General features: G+C 36.0%; 10 protein-coding genes across 10 annotated transcripts; 6 read left to right on the top strand and 4 right to left on the bottom strand.

Annotated features, from left to right (window-relative positions):
• Positions 1 to 3: 3 nt before the first annotated feature.
• FDP41_002751 (uncharacterized protein) lies at positions 4 to 1122 on the bottom strand (the record flags this gene model as incomplete). Its single annotated transcript, XM_044705980.1, has 1 exon — positions 4 to 1122. One exon carries the CDS (start codon positions 1120 to 1122, stop codon positions 4 to 6), a length of 1119 nt encoding a protein of 372 aa, XP_044562949.1.
• A 330-nt stretch (positions 1123 to 1452) lies between these two features.
• FDP41_002750 (uncharacterized protein) lies at positions 1453 to 1989 on the top strand (the record flags this gene model as incomplete). The annotated part of the gene is made up of 1 exon (XM_044705979.1): positions 1453 to 1989. One exon carries the CDS (start codon positions 1453 to 1455, stop codon positions 1987 to 1989), a length of 537 nt encoding a protein of 178 aa, XP_044562948.1.
• A 211-nt stretch (positions 1990 to 2200) lies between these two features.
• On the top strand, positions 2201 to 3355 carry FDP41_002749 (uncharacterized protein; the record flags this gene model as incomplete). Its single annotated transcript, XM_044705977.1, has 1 exon — positions 2201 to 3355. The coding sequence occupies one exon, from the start codon at positions 2201 to 2203 to the stop codon at positions 3353 to 3355; it is 1155 nt and encodes a 384-aa protein (XP_044562947.1).
• Positions 3356 to 3407: 52 nt separating this feature from the next.
• FDP41_002748 (uncharacterized protein) lies at positions 3408 to 4738 on the bottom strand (the record flags this gene model as incomplete). The annotated part of the gene is made up of 2 exons (XM_044705976.1): positions 3408 to 3860; positions 3923 to 4738. 2 exons carry the CDS (start codon positions 4736 to 4738, stop codon positions 3408 to 3410), a joined length of 1269 nt encoding a protein of 422 aa, XP_044562946.1.
• A 329-nt stretch (positions 4739 to 5067) lies between these two features.
• Positions 5068 to 5778, top strand: FDP41_002747 (uncharacterized protein; the record flags this gene model as incomplete). Its single annotated transcript, XM_044705975.1, has 3 exons — positions 5068 to 5389; positions 5542 to 5575; positions 5691 to 5778. 3 exons carry the CDS (start codon positions 5068 to 5070, stop codon positions 5776 to 5778), a joined length of 444 nt encoding a protein of 147 aa, XP_044562945.1.
• A 118-nt stretch (positions 5779 to 5896) lies between these two features.
• Positions 5897 to 6235, bottom strand: FDP41_002746 (uncharacterized protein; the record flags this gene model as incomplete). Its single annotated transcript, XM_044705974.1, has 2 exons — positions 5897 to 6078; positions 6133 to 6235. The coding sequence occupies 2 exons, from the start codon at positions 6233 to 6235 to the stop codon at positions 5897 to 5899; spliced, it is 285 nt and encodes a 94-aa protein (XP_044562944.1).
• A 787-nt stretch (positions 6236 to 7022) lies between these two features.
• On the top strand, positions 7023 to 7997 carry FDP41_002745 (uncharacterized protein; the record flags this gene model as incomplete). The annotated part of the gene is made up of 1 exon (XM_044705973.1): positions 7023 to 7997. The coding sequence occupies one exon, from the start codon at positions 7023 to 7025 to the stop codon at positions 7995 to 7997; it is 975 nt and encodes a 324-aa protein (XP_044562943.1).
• A 177-nt stretch (positions 7998 to 8174) lies between these two features.
• FDP41_002744 (uncharacterized protein) lies at positions 8175 to 9229 on the top strand (the record flags this gene model as incomplete). Its single annotated transcript, XM_044705972.1, has 2 exons — positions 8175 to 8698; positions 8749 to 9229. The coding sequence occupies 2 exons, from the start codon at positions 8175 to 8177 to the stop codon at positions 9227 to 9229; spliced, it is 1005 nt and encodes a 334-aa protein (XP_044562942.1).
• A 16-nt stretch (positions 9230 to 9245) lies between these two features.
• Positions 9246 to 10316, bottom strand: FDP41_002743 (uncharacterized protein; the record flags this gene model as incomplete). Its single annotated transcript, XM_044705971.1, has 1 exon — positions 9246 to 10316. One exon carries the CDS (start codon positions 10314 to 10316, stop codon positions 9246 to 9248), a length of 1071 nt encoding a protein of 356 aa, XP_044562941.1.
• Positions 10317 to 10511: 195 nt separating this feature from the next.
• Positions 10512 to 12830, top strand: FDP41_002742 (uncharacterized protein; the record flags this gene model as incomplete). Its single annotated transcript, XM_044705970.1, has 1 exon — positions 10512 to 12830. One exon carries the CDS (start codon positions 10512 to 10514, stop codon positions 12828 to 12830), a length of 2319 nt encoding a protein of 772 aa, XP_044562940.1.
• Positions 12831 to 12884: the final 54 nt, after the last annotated feature.

The following is a 12884-nucleotide window of genomic DNA, read 5'->3' as shown; positions in this document are numbered from 1 at the left end:
CAATTATTTGTTGCAATTTCTTGATTCAAAACATTTCAAACCAGCAGCAGCTCTTTCTGTAATATTTAGAGATGGGAACACACGATTGAGACCTTTGAAACCGATTAAACTCAATCCAGCAAGAGACATGTATGAATGCAACACATCTGGATATGCGTCTTTCACTTTGCTAATTCCACCATAATCTGTTTGGCATGACAAGGTGAAGAGAGTAGTTTGACTTTCATCAATATATTGCAAACAATCAAGAGTTTTGAGAGTTCCTCCAACCCAAAATGAATAACATGTGTCAGCATCCTTTTGTGGTCGACCATGAAAACCAGAAATTTGTCTTTTCAATAACCATTCCTTCATTTCTTCTTGATGATCGAGCCGATCAATCATTCCCATTAAATGCAAAGCTGCAATAGCACAATAAGTACTTCCTCCATGGGATTCTAGTCCTGGACCATGAGAAAAGCAGTAATCATAGCCACGACTGCTTAAAATGTATTGAAAAGCTAACTCTGTATCAACTCCACTCCAATCTTCAAGAAAAGAAGAAATTGCACATGCACAAAAAGTGAATCTAATATCTGTTTCACTTCCAAAACATGTAGCCTTGAAGCATCCATTCTTATCTTGCAGATATTTCAAGCCACCAACAATGGCCTTCTTGTTGACTCGGGAATAATCATCTCCGAGTATTCTTAAAATTGCTAAAGCTGTGTATGTCATGGCAATATGGCCAACATCGTATCGGGTTTGATTTTCATTCAACGGATGCTCATGACAACACTGATAGCAATTTATTGGCAGTCCGAGAAAATTACCTCCTCTAAATCCACATCTCTCTAAATTTGAGTCATTTTGATCGGGCACTATTTGCATTGAATATATCCAATCAATAATTTCCTTCTTCTTCTCATCGTTCAAGACTTGATCGAGTTTTCCGAGAACGTCCAGAGAGCCAACAATAAAGTACAAGATGGTCATTCTATTGGTATCTTGAGATCCATAAAAGTGAGGTAATACATTCAAGTGCCCCATAAAGTACTTGATGTGTTTATCGACCTGAAGCATATTTTCATATTCAGTCTCTGATGATGAAATATCCGAAGTGATGACGGTTTGTTGGTCCATTTTTTATTTCGATGAACACAACAAGTCTATCATTATTTCATAGGAGATACTTTTCAGTTCATGTCTCGTTCATTCAACCAAACCTTATCATGATTACAGACCTTGGTGAAAGAATTTTCTTGTTATCTTTGGTTTTAAAACTGAAGAAGCCTTCACCATTCTCTTATGCATTCGCAACGCAGAGTTTTTGGGTGACGCAAACCAGTTTCTCCAGAACCCTTCGCTGGACTAATTCTAGTCCATTGTCCAAGCGAATCTCAACTCACTCCAGCGAAAAATCTCGTTGCGCACACAGAAGACCTCTGTGTTGCCTTTGAAATGTTTTAAAAAATGTCCCAACAGCCGTTTCCATCACGCCCGTTGTATGAGCAAGTTCATCATAATGCCAACCAACATCCGCAAGGCCAATTTAATTCGGTGAACGGATACGAGGGTGAGCAGTTCAGAGCACACACGAATCCAAATCACTCAATTCCGACTCAACATGATTATCAGGATTCAACGATGAAGTACGGAAATAATAATAACAACTACAATGGTGGACTTATGCCAAATCAACAACATCATGGAAATGATGAAACAACCAAAATGATGATAAATTATGATTCAATGATGAACTACGGAGCTTCAATCGGCGGATCTGTTATTTCTCAGCCATCACCCTTTGGATTTCAATTTCCATATAATGGATACTTTGGAATTCCAAATTTCCCAAATTCGGGAGTGCATGCGTATTTTGGCTATTACAATAATTATCATCCCAATAATAATTATTATCAATTGTCACAGCCACCTGCTACATCAGCGAAAGACATTGAGAATGCATTGAAATCATTACTCTTGGGAGAGAAAAAAGTCAGAAAGTGAGAACATCGTCATAACATCTTCAGAAACTTCTTTGCAAGCTCCATTGTTGAACCATGTTGCATCAACAACGAACGACGACTCTAAAGAGCCAAACAAGGAAAAGACAGAAGTGATAAATTCCTCAACAGAGCCAGTAACGAAAAATCAGAAAAAAAAACAAAAGCATCCAACATTTAATTTTGGACCTCACAGGGATAACTTAACTTCTGAAATGAAGATTCTCCCAGAGAAACTCAAATCAATGGATAACTTTCTCGATACTACGTATACTCAATCTATCTTGAAGCTCTATAATTCTGAACTTCTCCCAACTCAAAAGGAATTGGAGAAAAAGGAGGAATTTTTCAAAACATTTGAAAAAGCGATCACTAAAAAATGGAGTGATGCTAAACTTTTCACGTTTGGATCCTTTGCAAACGGTCTCTCATTAAGGGGTAATAGTGACATTGACTTTTGCTTTATTTTGACGCTCACTCCAGAAAGGATGAGAAAAAATTTCAAAGAAATTGAAAAAGAAAGGAAACTCATTGAAGAACAAAAGAAAGAAGAAAAAGGAAGTTCTAACAAATTCATGAAATTACTCTCAGAGGAGCAATATCATAAGAAAAATTATGTTTCTCAGTTGGCACAATTTTTGGAAGCCAAACTCCACTATTCAGATGTACAAGGAATCTTTAACGCAAGAGTACCCATTGTCAAATTCACTGAACCAATATTGAAATTGCATTGTGATGTGGGTGTCAACAACATTTTAGCTGTATACAACACAAAACTTGTAGGATTATATTGCGATATAGATGTTAGATGTAAGCAACTGATATTTTTCTTAAAGTTTTGGATAAAACAACGATGTATCAATGATCCCTATAGAGGAACTCTAAGTTCTTACTCTCTAGTCATAATGATCATTCACTTTCTTCAGCACAACAAGGTGCTTCCTTTTTTACAAGACAAAACAATTTTTACAAATATGCCTTTACGAAATATTGACGGCATGGACGGAAATATGTACGATTGTTCATTCGAAGAGTCGAAGGAAGAAATTTATTCCAAGTTTGAAAAGACAAATACTGATTCTGTTGGATTGCTGCTTTTCAAATTCTTTAAATATTATGCATTTGAATATAGATTCAAAACTAACGTGATCAGCATTCGTCAGTCAGCCCAACCTCTCATACCCATAGAAGAAAAAAACTTCCCTCATCCCTTTCGAGTGGAAGACCCATTTGAGATTGACTACAACACTGCCAAAAGTGTGAATAAGAACGGGTTAAAAGCAGTTAGGTATGAATGTATTAGAGCATTTTACCTTATCCAAAAACAATCCAATTTCAAGGATGTTGTGTGTGCTAGATTAAGCAATTAATAAACAACAGTTGCTTAAGAAAACGATGCCATGGTCCTACTTTGTTAATGTTTTACTCGTCCTTTGGTGCATTTAATGTCAATCTTTCAGAGTAAAGTTTTAACAGCACCTCTCTCAAATATCTGATAATTTCATAAGACTTGGAAGTGCTTTGTTTTGAAATATTGTGGAATGTACTTCTCTGGGAATCTGGAATAAATTGGAATATTTTCTCAATTTCATCTTTTGAGAGTTCCTTTCTGGCCAAATCAAAGTTAATCATTTGGTTTGGATAACTTCTTCCAATAGCAATCAACTGATTGTAGTATGTCGTTAAAACTACTCCCCTATAAAGATCTCCATTGGGAGTGCTAGTTATTTTCTTTCCAGCCTCCCCATATCTTGATTGGAAATAATCTTTTGGATGAGAGTACACGTCAGGAGCCTTAATAATTGCTAAAACGCAGTTTGGTTTTTGTTTGATGCTCTCGGGAAGCTTGGAATATTCCTTGGATGAGACAAAATCCTGAATTAAATGGAATATGTCAAAATGAGAACTTCTTGTTCGAGAACAGAATTTTAACATACCTTGGTGTTAATCTTCTCAAGCCAGACAATTTCCTCATTCTCTCTCATTCCCATTTTCAAACTTTTTTCAAGCATGTTCAAATCATTCAAATTTAACAAATCTTCTCTAGTTGCGATTGTGGATTTTTGTTCAGAATTTCTTGAAGCCAAATATTCATCTTTGCTCATCATTACCCAAACTAAATCGACCATATGTCCATAATCATCAAAAACTTCAAACTTTCCTCCAACATTTTGTAAATCTTCTTTGATCAACAATCCTGGTTTTACAAACAAATTAGCCAAAACATCATTTGGATCCTGACTATTTGATACATCAAAGGAAAGCAAAGGATTTCTGTAACACAAGGTCTCCTCTATTTCTGGTTGATCACTCTTTAATTCAACATAATTTCTATATGGTCCATACATATTTCTTAATAATTTGTCTAGGATCGAGTCAGAAGGATTGTTGTTGTATTGACGAAGTGCAAGAATGATTGTAATTGATGAAAATCCTAAAGCAAGCAGAAATGATTGGATCAATAATTTCTTAAATGAATAACTTGGCTTTTGTTGGTATTCCTGTTGTTGTTTTTGTTCGTCTTCTTGTTGCTTTTGCTCATTATCGGATTGTTTGACGAAAAAGCTTGAATGAAAATTCCTTATTTTCTTCATTCGATCCATTTGATTAAAATCAAGCCATGATGATGATGATGATGAACGAGCAGAGGGAATGGTTGTACCCAAAGAAGCACCACCACTCGCACCACACCAACCATTCATGATCGGAAATGAACGAAATCTCGATGCGGTAATCACAGAAAGTCTTTTCATTTTTTTTTCAATCAAAGTCCTTTTTTGGTGTAAATACCTCTGATTGTTTTCGATGAAAAACATAAGGATTATTCAAAACGAATAGATATTTCCTTAAATCGAGTGGTTGAGTGGTTGAGTGGTTAGATAATTAACTAAACAAAATGGTGTATGCTTTGTGAAAAGCCACTTTAAAAAATGCAATGTGATGAACATGTCAAGTCATCAAAATCAGTTATCAAAAACGAACAAGCATTTCTTCAAGCGTTTATGTGACTATTATCTACTCGTCCTTGAGAATGACATGCCGAATCTCTTCACTTGATTTTTCATAAAACTCATTAAAAAAAATGTCCAACACCACTGTTGAAGCCCCTGCTAACGATTGTCTCATTCCAGAAGATGTTTTAAAAGCCTACAAGAAGGTCCGTCTCAGTAACAGCAAGCACATGATGGTCATGATTCTTAAAATTAATAAGGAAGACAATTCCATTGCGATTGAAGAACAATTTGATGAGACTACTTTTGAAGATTTGCAATCTTATTTGGATGATGTCAATTTGCAGCCACGATATTTGGTCTTGTCCTATGCTTGGCAACGAGGAGATAGACTTCAATATCCATTGATGTTTATTTTCTATACTCCCAAGCATGCCAATCCTTATGATCAAAGTATGTAGTTGTTGTTCACTTATTGGATGCGAATTAGATCATCATCATCATGATTCAAAAATTCATAAAATGATGATGGCATTAAAATTTTGAATATGGAATCCATCATCATAACAATAATAATAATATACACTTCTGATTCGAACCAATAGTGATGTATTCGAGAATGAAGCTTCCATTAGTGAGGTAAGTGATCATTATCGGAGTGAGCAAGAATGAAGAACTCAATGGATGTGACTATTTTGAATGACATGGATGACAAACTACTCACAAAATATCTTTCACAATGTCTATTTATTAGAAAATTGGACGTACCAAGAAGCTATGAAATCCGTGACTATGAAGATCTTACTGAAGAATGGTTATTGGAACAATTGAACAAGAAGTAAAGTAGTATTCCTTTCAATGAACTCTTTGAAGAAAAATCAAAGTACTTTTGTGTAAAATGCAATAATAATATATTATTAAAATTAAATTATTCTTCTTCACATGAATGTGAGAGCTATTTCACTGTTTTTTGAAATAGCTTCGAATATCTTTCGTTTTGCACGGCGACGCTGAAATGTTTTTCATTTCATTCTCTGAATGTAACGTCATCGTGTCACAATCATTCGATGAATCCATATGAATGGCTGAATGATTGGCATAGAGTTGAGATGCTGACTTTTTCATCTTGTCCAATGTTTGTTCTGAATGGTGTTACAGTGTGAACAACACGTCATTTGAGGCGAATTCAAACTTACCATAAAAGGATGTTTGTCTCTGCGTTTTAGACTTGAACCCAGAAATTGCTGAGGCTGTCGATGAGGACGTTTCTGCGTTCAAAGTGGAATGATTGTGAACCATCTCCGATAATGATGGATTGATCGTTGGAAATGAAGAATCACCACTCAACAACAAGAAGGGATTGCTCCTCCTAATTCTCGGAAATGAAAAATTACAAGATACAGGTGTCGGAAAGGAAGATGGAAAAGAATCGATTTGTTGTTGATGGTGATGATGGTGTGGTCGTGGAAGGTCCGATGAAGAAGAAGGATGGTAGTGATGATGAGCAGGCAACGATAACGTCGTCGTTGGTGAGTGCTGTGAATGGAAGAAGCCATCGGATTGATTGGTATTTAATAGAGAGTGAGAGAAGGATGCATTTCCGTTTGGAAAGGATGTTGAGAACAACGAGTGGTGATAATTTTCGAAGAGAAGAAGACTGCTTTGGGCGTTCGGTTGAGTCATCGTTGACACTTTTTTTTCTTTTAAAACTGCCATCCGTCAGCAAGGCGGGAGTACTGTTGATTATGACTGGTGTCTGCTGCTTCACCTTGTTCATTCATGAACGCAAGCGATTTATTTTCTTTCTTCAAAAAGCAATATAAAGAGGATTTGAAATGACATTCAACAGCATTGAAAGTCTCTTTTGCCCCTCGCAACCACTCTAATAATGAAACCATCCGTTACACTAATTTTCAAAAATCTAACCGTTACTAAAACAAATTTTAAAAAAATCATCTCAAAAAAATTCAAAACTTGTAATTAAACACTCGGGTGCCACCCACACTCTCTCTTTTCCCATACATTCCCTATTACCATCCACCAACAACAATTAACGAAACACACACACCTATCAACATTCATCATCATGAAGGAAACAGTTGCTGTCGATGTCCACCGAGTGGTTACCAAACTTCGAACTCTTTCCATGGATCGAGACAATCAACCTGTGATTGTTCGTCGTGGAGTTACCACCTCATTGGTTTCATTTCTCTCCCAACCCCATTACCACGTGAATGTTAAAGTCATTGCTTGTGAGACTCTCAAGATGTTATCCTCCCATCCCGATAATCCAGAACTGATGGCAAAAGAGCCTTCTCTCGTGGAATCTCTCATCTCCATGTACAAATCTGAAGTGGATAAGACGAATGCTCTGTGTGTTTTGATTCAAGATATTATCAATAATTTGTATGGAAATCTCTCTCGGGAACAATTGGAAATGTTACCCAGTGATTTACTCTCCTCTCAAGCTCCAGTGAATGGCTCCATTGCTTCATCAGTGGCTGCTCTTGCAAACTCTTCCAATAATGGCAGTGCCTCTTCGGTGGATGCCAAGAAAAAGAAGAAGAGAAAGAAGAGAAATGTTGTTTTGCAAGTTGATCAATTGGTCAATGAAAAGCAACGACAACGATTAGAAGAGTTGATTTTGCAATTGAAAGGAACCATCTCTTATACCTTCAATGTCCCAAAGAAGCAAGTAACCATCTACACCAGAACTTCCACAGAGAAGATTTTGGAAGAGCTCGCCAAGAACTCTTACATGACCTCTGTCATCTCGGACAGTATTTGTGAGACTGAATACAATCATCACTATTCGTATGATAAGGAAAATTACACACCTCAATACTTGTCTTCAGAAAAGTCAAGTAGTAGCACCAACAACAACAACAACAACACTCAAAAGAGTAGCTACATGCAAAGCTTGGTTGCTTGTGAAGATAATAGTTTGCAAGCAAGGAGGAAGAAGAAGGCTGGAACCTCCTCTCAGCAACAACAATCCAAAGAGGAACAAGGCAATGGAGTTTCTGGTTTCATTAGTAAGATTACAAGCGTTTTCTGGTAATAATTTCAAAATGGAAACAAACACTCATCTCCATGTGGTGAATTTTACTACTCAATCATGAAGGTCATCATGTAAATGTAAAGTCATTTTCATGTTTTTTACCTTCATGGCAATCATTGGTTTTGCAATAAACACAATTCCGAACTTTTGAAAACCATCATCAAGAGAACTCAAAAAATGTTCGCACGAATCAATAATTATTGGAGAAGTGGATTGTTTTTGCGAAGGTCTTGCCACCCGGCGCCTCTCCATCAAAAGCTTTGCTTAAAATCATCATCGTTATCATCATTGTGTGAATTAATGAATCAACATGGTTGCAACTCGGCACCTTCTAGAAGGTGGATGCATAGTCATAATAGACATGTCTTTGCTTTGCATTACAATGAACTGAATGAATTAATTTCAGGTTCGGAACCGAATGAAGTAGTGGGAATTGCCGACTCGGCCTTACTCAAGAGAATGACTACAATATTACGATTCAAACCTGGAGATCAATTTGTATTGTTTGATTTGAATTCAACCTATCAATTATTTAAAGTTGTTCAAATTGACAAGAGAATGATAAAAGCAATTAAGTTGCAACATGATCAGGATGAAGAATTACTGACTCTTTTAAATCAACGAAAGAAATTCACAATTACTGCTTCTATTTGCATGACCAAATCAAAAGATACATTTGAAGAAATGATCTATCAATGCAGGTTAGTATGATGAATGCAAGCAAATCTTTCTATAGTCAAGTCCTTCATAGTTCAATGGGAGTTAATCGTATTGTTCCAATCATCACAGAAGAAAAAAAACAACAGCAACATGCAGAGTATTTCGAAAACAAGAAAGAACGTCTCAATAATATTATGATTGCAGCTATTGAACAATCGAAACAATTCTATGGAACGCCTTTCATTGAGACTCCAATTTCATTATCTGACTATGTGACTAAGATTTCACGTAACCAAAGTTACGACACGGAAAGAAGAATCTTCTTGGATGTGGACGGAGAGCTTTCTTGGATGAATTTATTAAGGGACATCGAACAAAACAAAAACCAGTCACGTACCACAAGTATTAACGTTTTGGTTGGACCCGAAAGAGATTTATTTGATCACGAGAGAAAATACTTGAAAGACATGGGTTTTACATCAATATCTCTGTCTAAGAAAATCGTATACAAAAGTGAAACAGCATTTACAATTGCAATGGGTAGTATTATGAGCGTGATTTGGAACAAATAGATCCAAAAATAGTTTACTACTCGATTGTCTTTTGGGATATAACATTGATGACTTCTTTACGCTTGTCACTCTCTTGGAATAATGCTTTTACAAGCTTAATAAGATCGCTTGGAGGAAGTCCAGCCAATTTTCTGTTGGACGAGCATAGATTGACATCATCCAGAATTTCTAATAGTGACATTGCCATGACAGATTTCACAGCTCTGAACATCATCCATGAGGGAATAAATTTCGAAATTTCGCCGTTTTCAAAAGAAAGGTTTTCAGAAATCCACTGTATCAGGAATGACATTAATGTTGAAATATCTTGAGATTCATTTTCTCCAATATCCGCTATGCCTACGATATGGAAGGCCATGGTCTTTAAAATAGGTTCCAAAATTTCGCCAAAAGATGATAAAATTATTCCATTTGAGCTATCAACCACTTGACACCACAATCGCTTCAACGTGTCAAGTTGATTAATAATTTTTTCCATTGCTTTCTTATTTTGTTTCATATTACTGTATAGATCTTTAAACTTTTTACATTCTGATAGGTATGAGTGAAGGATGGTTGATTGTCTCTTGATCAAAGCTTGTCTTTCCTTCTCAGCAAAAACTCTAAGTGTTGCTGCGGCATCAGAGAGCAAATTTTCTGTGGAATTAGAATAGTATTTTATAGAGATGATGTCTAATTCATGAGCTATACGATAACAATCGTTGTATAAAATCATATTAAATTGTGGAAATTGGATTAACGATTCTCCATATTTGATAGGAATTAATAATTTAAATAATATCACTAGTTGTCTAATGTATTTTGCATTTTGTGGAGTAAATCCAGAATCCAACGATTTTTCAATATATGAGTTAATCTTCTCAATGATTTGCATGGTTCCCTCCGAGAGCGTACATGGTGGAAAGTAAAACAAGGAATCGGTGCGTCCTTTTCTTTTCATGACTTTCATTTCTACCACATGATAAAAGAAAGCCTTCTTTTCATCCGACTCTATTAATTTACGGCACCAATCTAAAAGAACTTCTCCGCTCTGGGAGTCTTTTCTTTTGGCTTCTGATCCCGAAGAAGCACTGTCGAGAGTGGACATTTTTTGATGGTTGTGTTCCTATTCACCACACCAAATGATGAATAAAAAAGAAATCCATAAAATTCAATATGTCCTTCAATAAATACAGAGCAAGAGTTTTGATGACCTACTTGATACTCGCGAATGAAAACAAACCCATGAGTGGAATTTTGCATTCAATCAATTTTGATTTGTGGGATAAAATCCAACAAAAAAATGCTCAACAACAACAACAACGCTGTGACCTCTTTACCATCTTCAGGCCTCTCTCACCATCTCTCAAAAATTTTCGATTGCAAAGGATTCCGAAGTTTAAAGAATTCTGGAAAATGTTCCATGATTGGAGGAGGTCTTATCAAACTCGGAATGGTTACCGTTTCGTCCATCAGTACTTCATCATCACCATCACGTTCATCGAGCATGGATTCAACCCATCATTATTCCAATAGTGTGAGCATAAACACTGATCCTTTTAGCATCGTCGTGAGAAGATATGCCTCATTGTTTGGAAGCAGAAGTTATTCTTCGAGCAACATTAAGAATACAAACCATCCTTCGAAAAACATTGATGAAAGCCTTAGACAAAAACAAACGGAAAGCGATTTTCTGTTGACATCTATTCATGAGATTGACAAATACATTCAAGGCCATAAGAATGAACTGACAAAGGAGGAGTCTGTTCATGAGTTTTTCAAAATGATGAAGTTTTGTTTGGCTTATTGCCAATTACATAACGGAAGAGCTTCTAAAAAGTTTATTGCCTTGATCTATTCAGTATCCAAAGGAGTGTTAAAAGCAGTGCAAAATAACTCTCAATTTTTAAGAGACATTTACCACCTACTTTGCATGTTGCATTTTACAAACTTTCCTGCTCTTCATGTGCCATGCATTCAACTCGCATTTGGATTTAGGGAGACCAAAGATTCAGAAATGTGCGTTTCTCTATTTGAAAATCATATATTGCCAATCCTGGAAGAAGTTCATAGATCGAGAACTGATTTTTATTGCGACTACTTGCTATCGGCATATATCCTGTTACCTGAGTTTGCGGTCACCAGAGAAGACTTTGTTGAAAAGATATTGGAATTGAGTTCAAAATTTATTCCTAGTGATGCATATGGCGTACCTCTTCACAAGATCACTGATAAGAATTATTGTACTCAATTATTACCATCAGAATCTAGCAACGGATTGAAACAATCCTTAAGATATTTTTCCAAATATCTTTTTGAATATATATTAAGCGTTGAAACAAAAACGAAGAAAAATGGTTTATTTGATGGAAACATACTACTAGAAACCTTTAGAAAGATTCAACGATTTCATAATCAGCTTGAGATACAAAAGTACAACTATGCTCTCGAAATTTTAGGAAGAAATGATAGCCCTCAAACAATGGAATTTTTCGATGAGATTCTAAAACTAAGCTATACTAAGCCAGATGAATCCACCTACGGTACTCTTGTGAAGTACCTTTCAAACAATGTGAAAAAAGGACAGGAAGGACATGATGTTGTTATAAAGTGTTATAACGACATGATGCAATCAGGACGTGTAAATCAAAAATCTCTCACAACATTTTTAACGGTCACTAGACATCATTCCATGGATTTCCAAGATCTTCGAGAAAAGATTGCTAATCAAATATACGAATGGAAGAATGAAAAATTAGATCAATTCTCGGTGACGGAGGCAATTCTCCATACTTTACAAAAACATGGAATTGAAGCAGCATATGAAAAATTGACCGACCTTAGAAGAGATGAAAAAGCAGAAATGTCTCCTAGCGTCTACAATGTTATTTTGAATGCAGTTTCAAGTGATATTCAACAGGTAACTCTTGCATTTAACGTTTTGAACTATATGATTGAAGACAAGATCAATCCAAACGATCACATATTGGTTAGTCTACTTAGTATTGAAACCAAGTTGCACAATTTATTATACAAACCAGGAAGAGTCGATCCAGTAATTGTGGACAGACTAGAACGATATAAGGTCACTATTGATTCATTATTGAAGGACTTAATTGAAGATGTTTGTGAGGGCAAGGCGCACAACTATGTTGTAATTTCTGCTGCGATGAAACGATTTAAGGAAACTCAAGAATATGACAAGGTCATTAAAATTTGGGAGAAGATTAGAGATAAAATGACGACCGAAGCAAAGCAAGATGGGTCTATTTATTTGATTGTAATGAGAGCATGTGAAGCAAACAAGAATGTGCAAGCTCTTTATGAGTGCGTCGAACATTTATTGAATCAAGGGCTACCAGTTTTACCATGGCAACTTTATCATCGTATTGTATTGTTGGCTGCAAGAATGGATTTTGGAAATCCAGAACTCAACGATCGTTTAGTAGAACTAATATATACTAGATACACCCCACATTATGCGGATCTAACGAATATCAAAAGACAAACCAATCCACAATGCCTTTCAAGAAAGACATGGAAGGTACCTCCACCAAGTTTAACAACAGGCGAAATCGAATTCATCCAAAAAAGCAAAACAAGTTTTGGCGAAGAATACTGAGAAACTTGACGAAGAACAAAAAGTAAGCGAATAAACGCAATTCGCCCTAAATGC

The sequence above is a fragment of the Naegleria fowleri genome (assembly GCF_008403515.1).
Source record: "Naegleria fowleri strain ATCC 30894 chromosome Unknown tig30, whole genome shotgun sequence".
NCBI classification, from domain to species: Eukaryota; Heterolobosea; class Eutetramitea; order Acrasida; family Naegleriidae; genus Naegleria; species Naegleria fowleri.
The sequence above is the reverse complement of the archived record's forward strand: the minus strand, read 5'-3'. Positions and strand labels throughout refer to the sequence as shown.